The sequence below is a fragment of the Brachyhypopomus gauderio genome, chromosome 17 (genome assembly GCF_052324685.1).
Source record: "Brachyhypopomus gauderio isolate BG-103 chromosome 17, BGAUD_0.2, whole genome shotgun sequence".
In the NCBI taxonomy this organism is placed as follows: domain Eukaryota; kingdom Metazoa; phylum Chordata; class Actinopteri; order Gymnotiformes; family Hypopomidae; genus Brachyhypopomus; species Brachyhypopomus gauderio.
The window spans coordinates 17,275,537-17,298,770 of NC_135227.1; the positions used below are offsets into that span (position 1 = coordinate 17,275,537).

Below are 23,234 nucleotides of genomic sequence, written 5' to 3' on the forward strand. Positions count from 1 at the left end.
AATAGTGTTTTAGAACTGCAGAAGGGTGTCACTGAAGGGTACAACATGAGAGCTATCGTGCTGCTGGTCTAGACACAGCTCTTCACTAGACGGAGGCCAGGGCAGTGCTTACACCGCCGTCATCCTCTCGTCCCTGAAGGTGACGAAGGCAATGCCGAGCCTCTTCATGGTGATGCGATTCTTTTCTGCATTAAACTCATCTGTGAGCTTCTCCTCTAATTCACTGTAGTACTGCTCTGCGTCAACCTGAGAAAAGAAGAGTTAGTGCACAGTGGCCTCTAGTGGTCATTTTATGGAGGTACAATGGCACTGTAATAGGATTTGGACCGATCATTTACCTGCTCAAAGCCGCATATATCACAGCAGAAGATTTGAGCACATGGATGGGTCTTTATCATGATACGGCCCTCCTTCTGGGACTTGGTAGTAAAATATATCCTGCCCTTCATTGCTTTTCGTCTACAGGGGAATGAGAAAAATGATTGAAAAGAAAATTAAAGAGAATCTGAAAAATTCAAATGGCCATCCAAAGTCATTTTTAAAACACTCTCTACAGTGCACATGTGAATTCCCTTCACCAGTAAGTTTGACAGGGGTGTAATGCACAGAACGCAGTAAATTGGCATGTGGCGTTGAGGTGGGGGGTTGAGAGGGAATTCATTACCTTTCTGAGTCAAGCTTCATTAGCTTCTGCACATCAAAACAGAAGCTGATGTCTGTGACCGTGCAGCTGGGATACGCCTCACTGTGGGGTGAGGAAAAGCCAGCGTTCTCAACCAACGTGGCTACACACTTACTGAACATATGAACATATTCACCACTTTTTCCAACAACACCTAATGCACAGGTGTGTTTTTAAGTGTACGGCTAGAGACCGTAGTCAATTTCCTGGTGTGAACAATATGCCAGTCACTCTCTGCCCCTCTGACCAGTGTCTGATGTTTTGGGTGACAGATCACTCTCAACACGCAAATAACCGACACGTCGATGGCTTGGATGTGGTTGCCCTACAGGTTTATCATGTGGAGGGGGTTTGCTGGGCTTGACCACGTGCCGTTGTCTTTGCTGGGTTAAGCGTCGTCTCCTACCTAATCATAACTGACATAAATTAGAAACTGGCTGGTGATGAGGGGTTAGACCATGTCTGTCCAATTCCAGTCCTGTAGACCCACAGTTTTGTACAGTACAGTATTGAGAGTTTTATACCTGCTCAAGCACACCCGATTCAAATCAGCAGCTAATAACCAGGTTTATTAGGAATGTCAAAGCAGGGAAGTCATGGAAGTACGTTTGACATGAGTATACTGACATGTTTGACATGAGTATACTGTATTCATTTTGCCTTTACGATGGGTTATGACATACATTCACATAACTGGAGTTAACAGAATAGCCATCTGGTTGCATTACTCACTGAAGGTGTTTTGTGATTAGGCCTGGATCAGAAACCTCTCTGGGAATGTTGGTGATCATTAGAGTTCTGGCCACCTGTAAAGACAGCAAATTAATCACACAAACATATAGCAATGAACAAATCTCCATGTGAGCAAGGCCATATACAGGAGGAGTTACACACACACACACCCCCACACACACACACATACACATACACACACACACACACACACACACACACACACACACACACACCCACACACATACACACACACACACACACACACACACACACAGACAGAGAGGAAGACATAGAGAGGTATATGTGGCCCTCACAAACCTTCTCATCCTCCATATATTCCAGCCGTGAGGAGTGGTGGGCCATACACAATACGGTAATTACAAAATACAGAAGCGCGAAGATACTATGTAACCACAGGAACCTGTTCCTGCAGGGATGGAGAGAGAGAGAGAGAGAGAGAGAGAGAGAGAGAGAGAGAGAGAGAGAGAGAAGACTATGCTATTGTCCGGCATTTACTGCTACACCGTAAGTCAGTGACCCCCTAATCCTTAACCTCAGATGTGTAAAACTGACGTACTGTGTTGATACGTTGGCCACGGTTGTCCAACCAAAATTCTGAGGGCTGTCCTCTGAAAGATGCAAAAGAAATATACGTCACAAATACAACAACACTTCATGTCCTATTCAGTACCCAATGACTTCTGCTGCTATCTCTTGGCATAGAAAGGACACAGTGCCACAGGGGTAAATCAGACTCTTTAAATATTCCATAGAACATCTGATGACCTCCTACTGTTCTTTTACAAAAACACAAAGAATGTGACTAGGTGCTGTTTTGTTAGCTGGCTGAACGCGATACTGAGTTTGTCCGCTCTGCGAACCGATCTGCCTGTACTGCAGGAAGTTCACCGTCAACGCCGAGCTTCCCCACGACGAGCTGGCCGCTGTTTGTCCCCGATGTTTATTCCCCCGTCATGAAGCAACAACAGAGCTGTCAAAAGTGCATTTTGCGTGTGGAGTCATTTCTGCTCCGGCTGCTGTACCACAGGGACTCCACTGCTTTAACAAACCTTTCCTCGCTCTGCCTAACAAGGCTGGTGTCGTACTGTGGCCTGCGGATGTCGGTGAGCGGCTCACCATGGAATATCCACACCCCCAGTTTCAGAGCTAAATCATTCTGCTTTAGAAACTTACCATAAAATGAATTAGGGCCTGTTTTGGCACACAAAAACCATTGCTGCTTATACGTGTGTGTGTGTGTGTGTGTGTGTGTGTGTGTGTGTGTGTGTGTGTGTATGTGGGTGTGGGAGAAGTGAAATGAGGTCAAACCAAATGCTTTTCACAAGCCTTTTCTTGTGGTTAGGAGTCAGTGCCTTTCCCATGACATCGCATGTTTTGTTTGGCTTCCCCAGGCCACAGTTGTACCACTGGACCATCTCTGAACACTGCGGGGTGGTCCTCACAAGGCCTCTGGCCACAGCCACTAATGGCCGAGTATGCCTAAGTCTCCTACAACGTCCAGAGGATTTCCAGGCCTGCCCTAGGAAGCAAATCATCATGATATAACCTTGTAAGGGACTATTCTAAGAATTGTAACTGAGTTCATTAATGTGATCTTTGATGCTGTATTCATTTTCATGTTAATGATTCTAGTGTGAATGATTATCTAAAATGTAAAGCAGTTTGATGGCTGTACACAGTGTACAATGTATGAGAGGTTGAAATGAAGTAAACAATTCAGCATTCAGTTGCTGTATGCAGACGGCCACTTCAAAGGACCATTAAACAGGGAACTAAATTACGGCAACTTTCCTAATAGCCGGAGCATGTGGGCGTAACAGCAGCGTTCGCAAAGACAGAGCAAAAAGCCTGTATGGTGGCTTTTGGTACAATGCCGCGACAGGGTTATCTTGGATACCAAGAGTGTTATGTCTGTCGTCATGAAGGCTTTACAGTCGTGGGGTGCCGACGGAAAGAGAAAGCCAGCCGGAGGAAAGAGCGTTTCCCGGGGGCGGCCGGCGGTTACCGAGGAGGCTCCCGGAGAGGTTCACCGGCAGGATGACGGAGAGCGAGAGCAGACAGACGACAGCCATGAGCAGGACGGTGTGTCGCTGAAAGGCCAGGTACGTGACGGCGTCCACGCCACACTTACTGCGGATCTCCTCGTCCCTGCAGTGAGGGACAAACACGCGTGTGATTACACCGAGGACGGGACACGCCCTCCACGAACAAGTTACCAGTGCATGCAAAGTATAAGACCGCTGTGTGCCAGTGGTGCGTGTGTGGCCCGCCCCAGTCAACGCGCGTCCTAAATAAGACATACGTGATGCACTTTGTAATCACAGAAGACAATAATAAACACGCACGCAGCCCGTGGGCCCACACCACAGCCTCTAAAGCTCCTGACAGGACCACCATCACCGGGAAGCCCTACAACATCCTAACGCAGCCTGCTAAATATGCCGCTACGTGCCAACTCGACCACGAAAATAACACGGGGAGCCATGGGAACTGTGGAAATGGGCGCTTTATGGCACTGGACGGGCTTGGAGCGGCACACCTCTGACCAGCGTTTATTTTTCCCGACTAATGAGACGGAACACGACCGAGCCAAGGCGCCGGTTGATGACATCACCACGGCCAGCACACACTTACTTCATGTGGTAGAGAGATGAGAGCCAGGAGCAGAAGCCCTATAAAGACAGGGGAAGACAACGAGAGAATAAAACGGTCTGGGACACATAAAAGGGGCAGCTAGTGTCTGGCTAGCTTAGCATCTGTCAGAGGCATTTGTCCTGGAAGAGACCACGGAGGCACTTCTTAATGGAAGGAACTATGCAACGGCATGTAATGCCACCGGCGAGTCTGTGCTAAACACACCCAGTCATGCGAAGAAAGAACAGGAGGAAATGTAAATGTTGTGGTCATGGTCGTAATGTGAGAGACTTGTGAGAGGCGGTAGACACAGGCAGGTTAGGAGTGCAGATGACCTCCATAACACCAGGGTACGGTAGGTACCCATGCTGGGTAACTTTAAAAAGCTATACTGATAGATTCCTAAACAGTATTCCTAATCATAATTCCTAACAGAGCTCTCAAGTTTTGGATTCATGTCAGAGCGTGAGAGTTGTTGACGGGGGGTGGCGAACGTTAATTGTTGAGCGGGGGGGGGGGTGGCGAACGTAAGTACCTCGATCGATCGCCAGTGGAAGGCGACATAGATATGGATCGGAGGTAAATAAACTAGATTTTTTTTCTCGCCGTGTGAAATCGGAAGTGTGGCGTGTGAGCGTGTGAAGACGGTCAAATGCGTGTGTCACACGCTCAATGCGTGAGACTTGAGAGCCCTGATTCCTAATGAAGCACATGCATCACTTCAAACCCCTCAGTAAATGTACCACAGGGACATACACATTACTACTATAATGGGAGTCAGCCATTAAGTGGTAAAAACAGGTGAAGTTAAAGAAGGATATAGAAGTTTGCTACTGTGTACTCCTGTTCCTTTGGGCCAAGCAGAGGGAGCACATGGAGTGACACCACACAGCTGTGCCGCTGCACCTGAGCGAGCGTGCGTGCGTGCGTACGAGCTCCACGTCCTCTCACCATGTCTTTGGTCTCGGAGTCTGAAGGACTGGTTTCAGAGGGAGACTTCTCTTTCTCACTTTGCTCCCCGTAGAACAGTGACGTTAAGCTAAACAGGATGCAAAACACACAGAGCAGTCGGCAAGTGTAGAAGCTTTTGCGTCAACAAGCAAAGAGAAAAAATGGGGTACAAGGACGCTGACTGGAGCATCACTGTCTGAACAGCAGCACAAACAGGGGACAAAAACATGGTTCTGCATCAGTGGAGGGGGGCTGATTATCCAGAGCCTATTAGAGCTGTAACAGCACTAATGTAAAGACTCCCGCCAGCACCACCATAACTCCCCCTGCAGAGTGATGAGAGAGTGCAGCACAAATCTAAACAGCAAAGCTCAATTTCAGCATTTCTCACACACACACACACACACACACACACACACACACTACCATGCTCAAAGTCATGTCCTGAGGCAGAAATAACTTTGGCATGGTGGATTGTGCTTGTGAATGGCTGCAGAGAAAAAAATGCCCTGTGTCTAATATGCTGCAGAGATTTATGAGCTAAGATCCATTACCGCATAATCATCCATGGTGTGTGTGTGTGTGTGTGTCATATAGCTACTTTTGAGAACTTGTATACTCACACGTGTGTGTGTGTGTGTGTTTGTGTGTTTGCCTGTGTGTTTCTAATTGCAAAATATTATTTTGTAGTACCGGAAGCTTTGACAAGTCACCTAAAGCCATGATTCTGAAACACAAATACATGGTAATGCAATATTTTTTATTCCACAAGATGGCGGCAGTGTATCAGGCAAACCACCCTCGAGAATCGGTATTGTATTGCTGTTACTATAGGTATCTAATAATAAAAAAGGTAGCCCTTGCAGATATCATATATCTAAATAGTGAGCAAACTGGATCACTTCATAAAGTGAAGAAATTGGGGGACAGTGAAGTCAAAATCGTAATTTTTCTATGCATATGAAAAAAACACATGACAAAGCAAAAGGCCTATTCCATTTTTCATTATGGTGAGTTTTACACGTGTTTACAAAATGTCATCATTTTACAGGTGTACTATTTTTTTTTGTCTAGAGCCTAGACTAGAGTTTCCCACCTAACAGATGTGAACATTTTTTTGGTATAGGTCTTTGCCGCTTTTGGAATCAGTACACAAGCCCAGATATTTGGATTAAACTGAAGAAAAATATGGGAAAAAATGAATGTCACATAACACTGTTACGTTATTGCATGTGTGACAGTTTAGAGTTGAGGCAGAATTACCTGTCGTTGTCCATCAGCAGGGCCAGGCGGCCGTAGTCCCACGCTGCCTTCCTCAGACAGGAGAACACCAGCAGGAGAAACTACAGCACACAACATTTAAAACGGACTTTTAATTTGCTGTGCTGCCAGTTTATACTGTCACTCCTCACACGTGTGAAAATAAAGGAGGCATCTCGTTTCTCACTGTGGCTGACCACTGCTCTCTGTGGTCAAGGGAGTACTTGACTATGCATAAGGGAGCATTACTTTAATGCACCTGTTTACTTGAGTATTACTATTATTCAAAACTGAGACTATACACCTGCAAAAATAATTACACACTCGGACACACACACACACACACACACACACACACACACACACACACACACACACACACACACACCAGGAAGGAGAACAAAATAATGTTTTTAATAAGCCCTCCTGCTCAGTAGGTCCACATGTAGAATAATAATATAATATATAACAATAATTAGCTACTTCTTAGTCCGCAAGAGGGTAGGTGAGTGGTTGTCTTGGAAACTGACATGGAGTGAGGTCAGTATGTAGATTGTTCACATAATAACTGTACTCAACGATAAGACAACGAGATCACACAGCCACAGGTGCCATGGATACTGGCTCACTCATTTGACATTTCTTTAGCTGCAAGGCCTGTGTTTTGAACTGCAAAAACTGTACCCATCAGCCTCCTCTGACACCCACCAATAAACTGCTATGAGCTATTAATAAAGCAAGACCAGAGTGGATTTCCCTTACATTGGGCAACCTGTGTGCATGCTGTGGGATTAAATTCTGTAAGTGATCCAGGGATTAGAAATGCATATAAATACTGGTGGCTGGTGTAAAGCCTGAAGAGTCACACAGCAGAGGCTAATGTTTGTAATTTAAAGGCAAAATGTGAGCAAATAACACACAGAGACCTTTATAGATGTTACACCCACGTACTACAGGTGCAATATGAAGTTAAGAAATGTAAGTTAATGTGATTTCCATTTTTTTCGGCAGCTTTTTTTCTATTTGTGTTCCCTATCCATTCCTTAAAACTTCCCAATCAACAGTCGGTGGTGTTCCAGCTCCAACCCCACCTAACATCACGCTCAACAAAAGTCCCGGAGCTGATCTGGGCCCTGTTAGCCGGTCTGGGCCCTGTTAGCTGATCTGGGCCCTGTTAGCCGGTCTGGGCACTGCTAGCCGCGTGGCAGGGATACGCTACCAGCCAGAGGGCGAGGTTGATGGCCAGGACGGTGGGCACGCCGCCGAAGGGGAGCCCCTGGAGAACACTGCTGCGTGAGTGCGCGTGGTAACAGCCCTCCGTGGTGACGTTCCCCTCCACCGCCCCCGCCGCGTCCAGCTCCATCACAGGCCACGCCTCCGCCTCCGGCCACGCCTCCGACGTCAGCCTGACCGCGCCCAACAGATCAGAATGCGCTGCCATGGCGATGGCCTGGGTCTCACCAATGGCCGCAGAACATCCTGCGGAGGAAGGAAGTCAAGAGCAGAGAGGAGTCAGTGGAATGATACTGGCATCAGTGAAGAATGATTTTGCACAACGATGATTTAAGGCAAGGCAAGTTTATTTATACAGCACCTTTCATACACACTGGCAATTCAAAGTGCTTTACACAAGATAAGAAGAAGCTTTTTACGACCTGAGGTCTATCACCATGGGAAGGTGTTGCCTACAAAATATAATACATAATAATTAAAAACAAGATTTTAAAGGAAATTCAATAGAAATTAAAATGATTACAATATAGATAAAATATAAAATTATAAAAAAATAAAATAATTAAAGAAGACAATAAAAAGCAATAAAACTGGAAACTGAGAGATAATAAAGAAGAAAATAAGAATAAGTAAAAGATATAAAAAATAAATAAATAGGCTACATTTATGGTACCTACAATATCCAAAAGCCAGTTCAAATAAGCAAGTTTTTACCTTGCATTTAAAAACATCTAACGTTGGAGCTCTTCTAGTATTTTCTGACAGCTGGTTCCATTTTGAAACAGCATAATGGCTAAATGCTGCCTTTCCTTGCTCAGTTCTTACCTTTGGCAGGACTAACTGATTAGTTTCTAGTGACCTAAGATTTCTGCCTGGCTCATAGCTCTGAACATGATACACTGGTCCTACACCATTAAGTGATTTATAGACCAGTAATAAGAAGAAGTAATTTAAGAAGAATGGACACAGGGCATCACATATCTGATACATATCTGATAACCACAGCAGATTTATAACGCTATAGTAACCTGTTGCCATGGATTAAAAGGAAAGTCCCTCGCTCTAAACGTCAGAACACGGCTGGTCTGAGCTCCCAGCTCTGCTCTCTGGTTGCCATAGTAGTGTCACTCTACACCACAGTTCCCATTTAAGCTTAGCCAATTCACACAAGTTAACAAATCCTCAGAGGTAAAGGAAAAAACACACAGCGCAGCGCAGATGAGGACGGATCACCCGATTGGCCACGCTGTTTCCGCCCACACCCGCCCCAGCATCTCCAGATGTTCATCGCAAGAAAGACAAAAAGCTGGAGGAAGCTTTGCGATGAAAATCTTCTACTTCGATGCCCAGGCACCGCAGTTCTCCTGCTGAAATATAAACTACGATGCCCTCTCCACGTTCCTGAAGGAGAGAGCATGTTTCAGGGTTGAATAAGGAGAATCATCTGACACACCTGTACCAGTATCTGCAGCGGAAAGAGGCCGAGCAAACTCACCAGTGAGCCGTGAGCAGGGTCCCCCAGAGAGAGGGGCCCTTTATCCACACCAGGGCTCTTAACGTGACCATTTATGCCCCACTTCTTGCATGACCACACATAATGAGTAAAAAATGAAGGGGTGGTATTGGTAGAGCGTGATGGCAGGATGCCAGAGGGTGGTACTGGTTTATCAGATGCCCACTTCAATGATAACCACACAGAGCCCCCTGTTACTCGGTATCGGTAACAATGCTGTCATTTCCTGTTGTTGCTCAAAATGTCAATCAGTTCGCTCTCTGGGGACTCACAGATAACTCACAGATGACAGCATGACAGCATGAAGCGAGCTGGTTTAATAGTGCTGTATATTGCCTCGTCGTGCGGTTAGCACAGCTGTTCTGAGAACAAATCAGGCATCATGATATTGTTATGCTGGAGCGATCAGGAAAAATCACATTATGGGTTGCATGGTGCTCTTGCAACAATGTGAGATTGATCACACATTCAGAACTTCACCTTAGCCCCCTCGTGCCCTGTTCAAGGTGACCCGCTTAAGGAGACCAGTGACGCTCAGGGAAAACTGTTCAGAGCAAAAATGTGCTCCACAGTAAAATGCAATCAGAATTAAGGCACGAAGAAGAGAAGTTTCGTTTCCCACTTATCAGAACAAAACCAAAAAACAACAACAAATCTAATATATCCAAAATTGGAAGCCACATGGTTTGCCAACAAGCTAACAGGAATTGAGATCTCTTCTTACATGGAGCTGCTACATAGATATTCAGTGTTTACAGTCAGATTAATCCCTCGTGATTGTGCATCAGACGAGCAGGCACCATTACTGTGTGGAGCTAAAATGACCAACACAAGTCTGCTACACAGGGTTGTGAGTCATGGGCACAGGCACACAGTTATACAGACGCACACAAACAGATAACCTAATGTATAATCATTGTTTGCTGAACACAAGGTCAGCAGGCGTAATGTTTGCACGCTGCTTCTCTAATGTGCTGGTGGGGAAGTTGAAGAAACCCTTCAACCCTGCTGTAGTGCTACAGCCCTGGGGGGGGGTGTTGACAGGCAAGGTTGGAGAACCAAGGGCACAGGTGTTGGTGGAGGTGATGCTCATCTGTTAGGTGGAGGTGAAACTACACAGTGAGGTGGAGGTGATGGTCTTCAGTGAGGTGGGGGTGAAGCTCCCCAGTGAGGTGGAGGCGAAGCTACACAGTGCGGTGGAGGCGAAGCTACACAGTGAAGTGGAGGCGATGGTCTTCAGTGAGGTGGAGATGATGTTCCTCAATGAGGTGGAGGTGATGTTTCTCATGTGTGCAATCTCTGAGACACTCAGCATTCTGAATTCTGACTGCCAGGGCTCTTTTTGAAGGTCTGATGAGTTCAAACTGGGTAACAGCCTCTGGCACGCTTGCTAAAACTGCCTTTGGCTTTCAGAATTGCTGGCGGAAAAATAAATAAATTAAATTAATTAATTCTAATGGAATTAATACCAATATAGGCAAAACAAGAAGGCTAGCTCATATGGTTAACAACTGATAAATATAAATGTTCATAAATGTTCACACAGTGTAACACATCACTGTGGTACATTATAAGTGCCCGAGTTTGGTCCAAGAGACCCAGGATCAAGCAGAGCTTCCATCACTAATCTAACATGCCTGATTCAGGTAATCCAGGCTACCAGCAGCACATGAATATTAGAATGAGGTGTATGGTAACTATACACTGCGTAGCAGAAGATCCCCTAATCCAGTTGGTCGGCTGTATGACAACACTTCAGTTCAATTACACACAACATCTTCAGCCTTAGATGTTTCCATGGCAAAGTCATTTGTCAGCTCAAGATTAATTATTTACCTGGGCAAGTAGAACATTTTATAGAGGAACAGACAAGGAAGGAAAACAAAACTGATGCAACATAAAAAGAGAACATGAATGATGATTAAAGTAGACAAACCCATCAAACTGTCATAGGCTAGCTGAATATTTAAACCTATGTCTATGGAAAATGGGATTAATTAGCAAAAATTAAACAGTGTCACGTTCAGCGCTCGGCTGAATCACAGCACACGGGTCACAGGAGTTGATTCGGGGCGATTGTAGTCTCTCAGATGAGGTTTGTTTGGCAACTAGAACATAGAGGTGTTCATGCTTTTCTTTCTTTGGAAGGGTCAAATCAAACATGCCTCCTCTGTGTCTGCTGTCAGTCCAAAAAACTAAAGGCAACAACATTTTAATGTTTTTTGTTTCACAAATTAAAATACATGGACCTTATAAATCGAATGTGTTTTATTTTTTCTATCACGTATATGTCTGCCTCAGGAGACAGAGAGAGAGTCGCTTACAGGTAAAACTGAGCAGTTGTAATAAACAAAGGGAAGTCCACCCTCAGAGTCAAGAGAGAGGTCATCAAAGAGACAGGTAAACAAAGAGACAGGTAAACAAAATAGCAAAATACTAGGCAGCCTAACCCCAAACGAAGCAGGCATAAGTCAAAACACAAAAGGCAAAGTAAACGCACATGAATGGCTCATTAACACCAGACAAGACAAATGAGACTTTGTAATGACAAATAGGGAGGGAACATCTTAACTAGGGGAGGAAAAGGGAGACATCGAGACACAGATGCAACTAACAATCTGGGGATAAGGAATGAACAAGAGGATTAATGGGGAATGTAGTCCATTGGAGCTCAGTTGGAAGCTGAGGGTGGGACTGTATGCTTTATAAGTTAAAGGGTAATTAAAATTCCCATTACATATGTCGTGCAGCATAGCATCGAGGACTACAAAACCCAGAATGCCAATACCCAACTCCACAGATCCTCCTCATTATTAAACTTCCACCTGTTCTTTATTACCACACACACATATATACCAGAACTGTTTCAGTGGTACTTTGCAAAGTATTGCCGAATATAGTAAGTGTACTGAGCGATCTTGTATTATTTGTGTATTTTTGTCTCATGGTATTTTTTTGACATTGCCTGCCTGTTTTCTCTTCTGCATTTGCCCTTTGGATTTGATTGGCTGGTAGTGGTTTTGACTCTGGACTGTATGTGTATCTTTGCTTTTGGATTACGTTTTTGGGATATACGGCTCTCTGTCTTTGTCCCCTCTGCTCATATTACCGCCATCTTAATAAACATGAAACATGAAATGTTTTTGTATATGTCTGCGCTCCCTGTCATGTTCCTCCCATCACGGCATATATATCCTATTCATGAAAAGGCAGTTTTTACACTTAAAATATGTATAGACCTCTATAATGTGTAGACGTATTCCTGCCTCAGTGCCAATTAGTCCCTTAAGATCTGAAGAGATCTTGGATGTGCTGTTCCTGGATTTGTGAGAAATCAGGTATTTAGAACCAAGACCAACTTTTTTTTGTATTTACAATGCATCGATTTGGCACCAGGTCTGAGAAGAGAGTCCCTGAGACTTCATGTCATTCCCATAGCTGCACAGTAGCGGTCTGCGCTTGGCGTCTTGGTTTCCAGAACATTCCAGATGGACTGTGGTGCCAGGTGTCTCAGAGGTATCTCACCGTTTGATGATCCAGACTTTTTTCTTTGCCTGACCAGCATCTTGAGTGTCATTGACTGCACATATACAGTATATATATACAGTAGTCTGACTCAATGGTGTCTTGAATTCTGGCCTATCCGTACTATTACCTAGGATGTATTCTGTGATCAGAAGCAAAGCACTTTGTAAGTCACTCTGGATAAGAGCGTCTGCTAAATGCCGTAAAAATGTAAAATGTAAATGTAAATGTATGTGGTTCTCTCAATAATAAGAAAAAAAACAACGAGCAGTTGATATGAATGAATGAATGTTCAACTTATATAGCGCCTTTCTAGATACTCAAGGTCGCTTTACAATTTTAACACAGGTACAACTCTTACACTACCATTCACACACCGGCGAGAAGCGGCAGCCAATTGCGCACAGCGTACTCTCTACCGGCATCTATGGGATGTTAACGTGTCCTCTTTAATGTCATGGCCCAGTGGCAAGGTGGAATTCATGACAGTTGTATCTATACTGGCCTACACTTTCTCCCGCCCTGTGTTCTGTGCTGCTGGGATACGCACACTGGCCTCCTGTGACCCTGAACTGGATTAGGTGGTTAAGAAGATGAATGGGAAAAACTGTAACGTCATCCTACTTAAATATGACTCGTTTTAACTTCCTTTTCCCCCCTGACATCCGGAGACAACTGTTATTCCCTCATTCCACGCCTTCACACTCGTGACCCCGTGAAACTAACACAAGATGGCTAACAATGACGTACATGTAACAACCCGTGCCACGGCTGACTGACGCCCTGGAGGGTCGCTGGCCGGGTGTGAATGCAGCAGCTGAAACTGCTCTGCGTGCCCGAGGAGGTCTGTGAACCGGTACTGTCCCACCGCATCTCTCACAATGTTGGCATGATGATTGTTACAATGAGGCTTTGTGTCTCTTTCAAGTGTTCCCTAGATGACAATTGGGAATGGCCAAAATAATAATAATGATAGGACCCTACCAACATGAAAGCACTGCTTTCACTGAGACTGATGAGTGTGTGACTGGCATTCCTTGGCCTGAAGGTCTTGAGCCTTCACAAGCTCACCCAAGCCAAATGTAAACAACTGGCAGGCCCTCGTGTTAGTTCAGTGTGTTTACCTTATGGCAGATGATTAGAAAAGGTATTCTGAATTCTGAAGTCAAACGTGATGAGATTTATAATGTCCTCAAAAAAATTGTTGAGGGTCTAAGACAAACACCCACACTCTGAGCCCTCATAAGGCAGAGTGGATGTGACAGCCCATATAAGCAGCCTAGCACACTGCCTCCTGGACTGTCAGCAGTGATCAGGATGACAGTACTGTCAAAGTGCACAGTCTGACAACAGGACAGGGCTTAGGAGATATGACGCCTTTAGCAGTTCTATAGAAGGCCACAGCTTACAAGAACATTTGAGAGGCAAGATTCCTTTTTGGAATGATGCCAGTACTGTTTTTGGTGGATTATTGAGTACTGTGTACTCAATGCTCACAGATTAAACGGCCAAACAAATGACAAACAAATGGAGACTGATGCCTCAGTTTTCAGAATATGTGTTGTAACTGATTTTGTTCTCCAATCCCTCTATACTGCATATAAAATAATAAGCAGGGACAAAGGGAGAAAGGTCTGTGACAATATAGTCAAAACAATTAAGATTCTCTATAAATGCGTAAACAAAATAATTGATGACTACATCATAGAAACACCTTCAATTTTAATTTTCAGTTGAAGTAAGGTGGCACATTACTGATTGCATAAACTATGTCTTGTGATAAAGATTCTTGAAAAAGGTTCTTATCATCTGGATAAAAAAAAAACTCTTATTCTAAACCTCTTTTAGGATGTTATTTGTAACTCGAATTCAGGATGCCAAACTAAATATGACATCTTACTAACAGTATGGCTTAAAGCCATATCACAAAACACACACACTCACACATAGACACTACTGCATTCACTAGGAATCCTGGATAACATCTTGAGATGACACAAATGTAACTGCATGGTATCCTGCCAGAAGCTACAAGTGTGTCGTCCAATTAGCCTTGAACCTTCCTGCTTCAGCTCGTCGCTCTGACAGGGACATCGAAGCCTTCGTGCGCTGCTGAGTGTATGTGTGCCATTTCCATCAACGTGTGAAGATTAGGGCCATGCTTATCATAATGAAGACATAATAAGGGTGTTGCAGGACCAAGCCAAACAACAACAACTTGTCACTGAGGGGGAACAACAGAAATCATAGAGATGACCAATAGTGGCAGAGCTGTGAAAAACTGCTTCAAGAGGGAGACACCAGCACAGAAACAGGACAGCAGAAGATGGAAGAAGCACTGATTCCAGGTTGCAGGACAGCAGGGTCACCAATTTTGGCTCTGGACATTTTCAGGTTCTAAACAACCAACTTATCAATCAGTCACACGCAAACAAACCATGAAATAACCAATATGAGGCTAACTAAGAGATTAGTGAGCATTTCCCCCACCAATATCATCTTCATCCATTTCATCACCCAGTTTGGTTAAGTATTTGAACTTGTTTTTAACTTCTGAGAACCTAAATCTAACATCAACTGTAGCATAAGCTAGAATGTCAGTGACCTAACATGAAAGACACACTTGATTCACAGCAGATCGCATACTAGCACACTGCAGAACAAAAAAAAGGAATATTTAATTCAAATCTGATATTATGACTAATATTAAATCAAATCTGCTTAACCAAATGGAACATGTATACCACAGAGGAAGCGATACGTTTTTTAAAGACAGCCAATCAAAGACTCCACCGGGAAGCTAGCGTGCTTGAGGAGAACGCTAAAGAAGCATTGCTCTGCAGTGGCAACACAGGGGGTGGGAGTTGGTTCCCAGCAGAATCTCGCGAGCGCTCTCCAACCACTGAGTGGGTTCAGTGTTCAGACGAGCCAAGCTAGTGCCCTTCTACCCTCACCGATTCTGTGGCTGAGAAACCATGATGAGCCGTGGACCTACTGCAGAGGGATGTATCACTTTTCAATCTCTGCCAAGAGCACCATCAAATATTCATGCATCTGTTGCGTGGAGATGCCAAATACATACCGCTGTTCCTAGGGCTGTTCCTGGGATGCTCTTACAAGTGTACTGCATGCATTGTGGGTGTGGTTCCATTGTGCTTTTAAATTCCTGAATGCCTCCAGATCACACAGAGGTGACTGAAAACAGTAAACAATACAATTGCTCTGATTCATCTGCTGGTTTGCCTTGAGAACCACATTATCACCCGATAAGGCAGGAAACATACAGGAGTGTTACGTCTGCGTGTTTAATTGAAGACTGTCAGAAATCTGCATTAAGTGTCCATGACAGTAATACCACAGACAGCTTCATTTTGACTTCTTTGTTTACTTCTCATTCAAGCCAACATGAATTAGCAGTATCAGCTTCTGAAAACGTGGTTATTACTGTCACTCCAGAGGCACTGCGCAGACACACACACACACACACACACACACACACACACACACACACACACACACACACACACACACACACACACACACACACACACACACACACACACAACATGCAGCAACACTGACACAACAACTAAATACTAATTTCAATAGACCCTCACCATGACGCCAGAACCCACACGAGCCCCCAGTGGCCCATTCTGTAAACCTCCTGTAAACCACAGCAATGTCCCATCACTTCCAGTGGAAATCATTAACCAAGCTTGTCTCCCAGTCTCCATGTGTCTGCTAAGTGTGTACTATAATAAACCAATTGTGGGGAGAACACTTTGATGCTCTAATCTTAGAATGGGTTGGAAAAGAAGAAAGCACACGCTGTGGTCTTGTTGCTAGGATATAGTAAAAAGATATGATCAGAGTACTATTATCCTTTCAAATAGTAAAATAATAATTTATTTAATAAAGTGTACTAACTGGAAAACCTCAGAAGGAGCAAAATGACATGTATTGTTTCCATGATTAAAAGAACAAAATGTTAAGGTAAGAATCACATGATCTGGAAGACAGGTTAGAGGAACAGGCATTTATGTCACAGAATACCACGCAGAGAAATGCAAACATGCACCAAATAAATAAATGCTGTGTCCCACTAACAATTCTCCAGTGTTAAAGAAAACAGCACAGACTGTAGAGCTAAATGCATTAGAGCATTACAGGTTGGCAGTCTAATGCTTTATTCATGATGGCCTGATTATGATCCACCTGAGCATTCTAACGTAAGTGCGATGGCATTTTAACGTGTGTTGCCATTCAAGACTGGTAGTAACAATCAAACAAGGACAGACCATGTATGCGATATCTAGACATAGCAGGAGGAAAAACATTTTGTGTCATTTGAAATTGCCATGAAGTGTTTTTAATTTACCAACTGCTTCATGGGCTCTGTACAAAGATGCAATTCAAGTGGAATCTGAGGTAGGCTTGTGTATTTGGTCAAATGCATGTAAAAGAGAATATTTTAGTGATAATTTGATTTGATGAAATCAATTATTAAAACAGTGTTAAACCATCGTTTAAGGTTCATTTCTGATACCTGCTTGTCGTTTAACTATCGTCGTTAAATGTCAGTCCCAAAGTTCTGCCCACCTATTCTCAACAGCTCTTCCTCTTCTTCTGTAGTTTTCCAGTCACATCAGCGTTTTTATTTACACCTCATGCAAAACGCCCCTTCGATTAATGATAAAAATGCAATAGTAAAATAAATGGCCAATCCTAAGTCACAATACAATTGATTTTAAAATAACCATTAAAAAAACCATTAAAAGTTACAATTTGCCTACTAGTCTCGTTTTCATCGTTTAACATTTGTTATTTGTACCCCCCACAATACCGCGGGGGCTGGTAAAAGATGAACCAGACAATCCTGGGTGTGGTACTCAACGTGTCAGGTAATGTTTGCCTAACAGTCTTTGCTTGACATATCAAAGCCGCTGCATGCTGGCTACAGACGCTATGTGCATGCTGGTTTTATCAATGGAACAAACAAACCCACTGGAACGATGCCACCACACCATTTCTCACTGGTAAAGTCTCAACTGACCAACCACATGCTCTGAAGAGACACCCAACTTTTCACTGCTGACGTAAATATAAAGGTCGGAGAGAGTCTTGCAGCGTTCAGTATAAATAAGGGGAAAACGCACAGGCTCGCATCAGTAACACAGGCTACACCATCCGCACAGACTACAATAACAATACAACATCGGAGACAGATGGATGTGTGTCCATCAAGATCTGCCCACATCAAGGGGGTCAAATAAACAAGCAAGCCTACAATTATATTTAGCTCATTATTCGGGGAAATTGATATTCAGTGAATTAATTAGTTCGCCTACACAAAATTCAAATCAACTCAAGCCAACAAACGACATAATGATCTGCGCTTTCCCATTTAACAGGAACGGTGCTGCAGTAGCTACCAGACCAAAATACAACTGCTTGATCAATATACCCACTTTAAAACCCGGTCAACCCGATCAAAACGAACACGTAGCACGATCCGTCGTTTTAAACGTAACTTGAACGTGCACCATAGGGCCCGTATTGCGGGACAGTTAATTCCATCTTATGGACAATAGCAAAGCTCACCTTTTCAGTGCCTCCTGTAGTGTAGGCTACGTCCGGTTAGATGCTTCTGGTTGTCTGCATCAGCACCAAGGAACAAGGGGAGCGCCCATCTGCTTAGGGACCGTCTGTAAAGTTACACCGGTTACACAGACTGAGGGATCGTCATGGCGTTTGCTTTCTGATATCTGGGTGATTACAATCAGCTTTATGATTCTAAACGGTAATTTTGGGATGTAGACATGTTGTGGGTTTTGAATTGATAAGAAAGCTACGGAATATCTGAGGAGTTACCTGGCAATGGAAAACTGCGCTTGGGAGGCTCTTAAAATTCACTGCCATCTGTCGGTAAAAATGAATTGCCGCACGTGTACTGCAGTTAATGCACATAAATAGATTGTACTTGACAGATAACATTTAAAGCCTAAACGGTGTAATCCGTAATATATATATTTGCCTAAATGTTTTAAAAAGAAAATTAAGCAGAATATACAATGGCAACTCCAGACAGACGAAGGGGAGTTTTCCCTGCCATGGTGGTTCCCTCCTGATAAGGTTGCCACACCAACAGGAGGTGCTACACTATCTCAGGACAACGGAAACATGGCAGATGCACATATCGCCGTGGCAACCCATATTTTCCTCTTTTTTTCTTAATGAGGTATTTCCCGGCTTATTACGCGAGATGAACTCCGGCGCTGAAAAATCAACTCATCGGATTTAGCCAGCGCCAGGTAACAGACGCTGGATTACAGCTTAGAAATTAGTTAAAAGGGGCGTCTTCATAAAACTCTACAGAACAAACAAGGTAAATTCAAACATCGTCTGTTATGCAGTCGGAGCTTTCACATCTGTCAGATAAAACGAATCGTTGAAGAGGTTTATAGATTTTAGTAGATTGGATCTCTATGTACAAGTGTGCGTCAGTGATGCCAAATCTACCATTATCTCTTCAAACGCAAATAATGAAAAGAATTCAGATGCGGATCAAAACGTAACAATATTTACGTTAGAGAACAACAGTAATAATAAGCCGCAAATGTATTTTAGGTCATACGTTGTGGTACGTGAATGAATTTGAAATGACTGATGAAGGGAGCCCGTGAATTTGATCTCCTCAGTTCTTTTGTTTCATTTCTCTAATTTCATTCAATTAATCTACTTCTAATTAGCGGTAAGAGAATTTCGACTTTCGTCATTGGCTACACCGTTGAGCTATCGTTCTTGAATCACACGAACATTATTCTAACAGCCATTATCAGGCAGACGTCTGTTAATGAAGATGATGGTGCTGTTGAAGTCTCAGCCAGCTGTCTGGTGTGTTCGTGAGTTAATAAAAATGTTGATTTATCTCCGCTGGTTACAGGTATGCTGGTCAGGATGCTCAAACTGCGGATGCTCAATGCAATTGCGCCTGCGTACTTCTACACTGCAACGGCGGTGACCTTCATACTCCACTTCTTCCTCTTCCTTCCCACTATTTTCCAAACCCCAGGCGTGACGCTGAGTCCCACCGTGATGCTCCACTCCTCCATCTTCTTGTTCCTTATCACCAATGCGCTTGGTAATTACTCCATGACTATATGGTTTCCGGCAGAGAGCGCCAACGACAACGTTGTCCCAGTTTGCTCTCCGGACTGTCCGGACAGAATCGACGCGCACTACCTCTTCAACGGACGGCATTTCTGTAAACTCTGTAAGAAGATCATCCTGAAACGGGATCACCATTGTTTCTTCACTGGTAACTGTATTGGAAACAGGAACATGCGATACTTCATCATGTTCAGCATCTATACGTCCTGCACGTGCCTTTACTCTCTGGTGCTTGGTGTGGCATACATCACGGTGGTGTATTCCATCTCCTTTGAAAACCCACTGACCTTCCTCACACTTCTGCCCCTCTCCACAGGTTACTTCTTCCTCGGTGAGTTGGTCACAACATCTTCAGAACCTTAAGTCTCCTTTTTTTTCCGCCTCAAGCTACTTCCACAAGCATCTGTGTCTATATTACCTTCCCAGGTACCATCTCTGGCCTCCAGTTCTTTCTGGTCCTTATGCTCTACGTGTGGCTCGGCGTCGGCTTGGTGAGCGCGGGCTTCTGCTGCCAGCAGGTTCTGCTTGTGGCCCGTGGGCAGACCTGGTGCCAACTGCAGAAAGGGCACCTGGTGGAGAGCAGAGGAACATGGAGTTCCAATCTGAGTGACGTGTTCGGGGCGCGCTGGGTAGTCGGACTCTTCTTACCTGTACAGACTGTGGAGACCGTACCTGGGAATTGGCACAGTTACCATGAACACAAGCATGACTGACCATGATTCTTAAAGGCCTTAGTGTTTAAGAACAGTGCCAGAGATGCATTTGATCGCATACATGATATAAATGATAGGAATGCATTTATGATTTTTTAAATATTTGTGTTTTAGTGAGAGAGAGCAAATAAATAGAATACTATTTGTAATATCTTGTACTCAAGGACACATAACACAAAGTTTACACCACCAGCCTACTAAATGTAAATGCAGACTGATAGCAGACAGTTGTGTATTAATTTCATCTTCAAAGTGCAAAGTGTTAAAATCTATTTAAAAAACTAATTTGAAAACCTTGACACAACTAGACATTTTTATAACCCGGTGTCAGATATTCAAAGTGGTACTCAAAAACACAAATGAAGAACAAGGTGTAAAATGGCCTGAACATCTTCATCACAAATCCTTTACAAGCATGTTAAAAACTTATAAACATCTTTTACGTTGACTAATATTGATGTTCACTTTCTAGTTACTTTCTAGTCAAATTATATTGCATTGGTTTAAATATCCTTTTTATAGAACTAGACATGAATGGATATCACACTATGTATTAAGTGCAGTTCATGAAGTTTACAATGTTTCTATTTTGATCCTGAAGAATATTCCTCAGCTGTGCCACATTTATCATACTCACAGTCCTACTTTAGTTTTTGAAAGTTCAACGTTTGTATTTGTAGCCAGTGCCTGTGCGTGTATGACTGTGCGTGCCTTTTAAAAATCTTACAGTGCAATTAGTAACAATAGGTGTTATAAACATAACAAGCTTAACTGTTACATTACGGTAGCCCAAAACAGAGGTTTATCCCTACATTTTAATTATTCTAATAGCATGCTAATTGTCTCGTCTTTAAACCTTGTGAGTCAGTACCTAATGGTTGCTTTACTCATTCCACCTCACCATTTACATCCTAACAAGATCAAAGCAACATGCTAAGTTTAATTTAGGCTCATTAGGTGTTTGGGAAAAGGAAGGTTGTTTGTGTAATCGCTTCTTTTATATTTACAGAGCCATAACAGCCTTCTCTGTTATTGCTGTTCATGACCTCTTCCTTCTGCTTTATAGATATAACAACACAAGGATTTTAGACAACATTATAGAACCATTTAATCTACCTATTCATTTTATTACCAATATACAGTATTTATGCTTTTATACCATGTATAGCTTGTGTAATTATGTCATTCAAAAAGTACTATCAGTGTTACAATAATATTTAGAATTTAAATTGGTTATTTGTATATTTATATAACTTAAGGATTTTCACTGAAAAAACGTTACATATATGTTTTATTTATTTGTGACAACTTAAAGGGCTATAGATATGCTGTGAAATTTCTAAGAATCAGAAATGTCTGGTAAAGCTTGTAAGATAATGATCATTTTTGAGTGCCACTATATGATTATCATCAATAAAAAAAAGAAAAAATGATGAACAGGTGTATTACTTTTGACATTTTGCCATACTGCCAGAGGACACCATTTTAGTCAAAGAACTCAAGTGTTGTCACACTCCCTGCTGTAGACGTATTGCCTCTTTGGAAGTCTGCACACCTGTTCCTGTGTTCTATTTCACACCAGCCATATAATCAGACTGGACATTCATACCTGGCTTTGAGGACCTGCTCTGCATTGTCTGTGCCATTTACGGTCACCTATAGCATTTGCTTGCATTCCTTGCCATTATCACTCATGAAAATTGCATATTTATTTTTGTTTAGAGTATTTATCTTGCTTTTTCTATATTGGTCTGTCAGGGTTGTCAGTAAAATGCCTAAAGTGCATTGTGCAGAGCAGCTAGTATTTCTGGAGTCCTCGTTATAACATGTCGGTGTCAGCATGAGACAGCAGAGGAGTTTGACCTAAAAATGCAGAACATATAGACATTCTGGTTCAGCGCCCGTCAGTGTCCCTTGCACCAGAACCACATCATTAGGTGCACCAGCACTAGCATTTCCCAGCACACTCTTGACTGCAAAGATGCCACAGGGCATCGTCACTGATGACAGGCACCAAACATCAGTGATTTATTTGCCATTTTGTTTGCCAACAGTTCTCACTGCTTATTACTCTTTTATTTTGCTGTATTAATAGCCCATTTATTGCTTAAAATATGCTCATGCTTCGCCATTACAGCAATGTAAGATTGGTTTTTATGTACAACATAAACAAGATAAACAAAAGGATAAAATCTCTGTACTGATTCGACTAGCAAGGGTATCCAGCGACAGACGGGAGCAACACTACCACACCCTGTCCAGAGGGGGGTGCTGTCTGCACCAGATTGACAAAGAGGGCCCAGTCTGCTAGGGGGGCTCCAGCCTGCACCTGATTCATGATGGACCCTGGGAAGTCTCTGTAAAGGCAACAGTTAGGGGGCCCCATCAAGGTGATCGGGAGGGGCAGTGTTTCTGTGCATGGGCTTGGGAGGCATCCTGACCTCTATTCAATGAGCACGTTAGCAGTGTACCAGTTAACACAGGAAAGCATAAAAACTGTAAAGCTAATAGGCACACTGAAGTATTTATTAATTTATCACAAGCCATATCATTGCAGTGTTGAACACTGTTAACATGCAGTGCACGTTTTTCTTCATATCGTGCAGGCCTGCCGTAGGCACGGATGGGCACCATTCCCCCACGTTCTCCTCCTATGACAAGATAATTTAAAAACCTTAAGTAATTAAAAAATGAACTGAAGATGAATTCAGTGTTCTGGTGAATGTCCAGGAGGAATAGCTCCAACCACAAGTGAAGACAAGTGGAGCCTTGGCAAAGGAATTGTTCTTGTAAG

At 43.3% G+C, this 23,234-nt stretch overlaps 2 protein-coding genes across 6 annotated transcripts in view; one reads left to right on the forward strand and one right to left on the reverse strand.

Moving 5' to 3' along the window:
* The window catches only part of tmem63c (transmembrane protein 63C), a 26,932-nt gene extending 8,289 nt beyond the window's left edge, over positions 1-18,643 (reverse strand). The window contains exons 1-13 of one of the 4 annotated variants that reach the window (XM_076978416.1): positions 18,429-18,643; positions 18,159-18,262; positions 7,503-7,762; positions 6,287-6,366; positions 5,024-5,111; positions 4,073-4,110; positions 3,444-3,586; positions 1,995-2,046; positions 1,736-1,844; positions 1,415-1,488; positions 665-745; positions 339-459; positions 113-246 (exon numbers count right to left, since the gene is read on the reverse strand). In XM_076978416.1, the coding sequence (XP_076834531.1) occupies positions 113-246; positions 339-459; positions 665-745; positions 1,415-1,488; positions 1,736-1,844; positions 1,995-2,046; positions 3,444-3,586; positions 4,073-4,110; positions 5,024-5,111; positions 6,287-6,366; positions 7,503-7,724 (1,142 nt within the window). In that variant the 5' untranslated portion in view covers positions 7,725-7,762; positions 18,159-18,262; positions 18,429-18,643. Of the gene's footprint in view, positions 1-112; positions 247-338; positions 460-664; positions 746-1,414; positions 1,489-1,735; positions 1,845-1,994; positions 2,047-3,443; positions 3,587-3,740; positions 4,020-4,072; positions 4,111-5,023; positions 5,112-6,286; positions 6,367-7,502; positions 7,763-7,877; positions 7,933-18,158; positions 18,277-18,428 lie in introns of those variants that run through there. The other 3 variants (XM_076978417.1, XM_076978415.1, XM_076978418.1) reach the window with 3 other exon arrangements.
* Positions 18,639-21,823, forward strand: zdhhc22 (zDHHC palmitoyltransferase 22). 2 transcript variants are annotated; one of them, XM_076978420.1, is made up of 3 exons: positions 18,639-18,868; positions 19,501-20,058; positions 20,154-21,823. In XM_076978420.1, the coding sequence occupies exons 2-3, from the start codon at positions 19,503-19,505 to the stop codon at positions 20,438-20,440; spliced, it is 843 nt and encodes a 280-aa protein (XP_076834535.1). In that variant the 5' UTR covers positions 18,639-18,868; positions 19,501-19,502; the 3' UTR covers positions 20,441-21,823. The 2 variants fall into 2 exon arrangements, with proteins under 2 accessions (XP_076834535.1, XP_076834534.1); XM_076978419.1 differs by having other exon boundaries at positions 18,640-18,942.
* Positions 21,824-23,234: the final 1,411 nt, after the last annotated feature.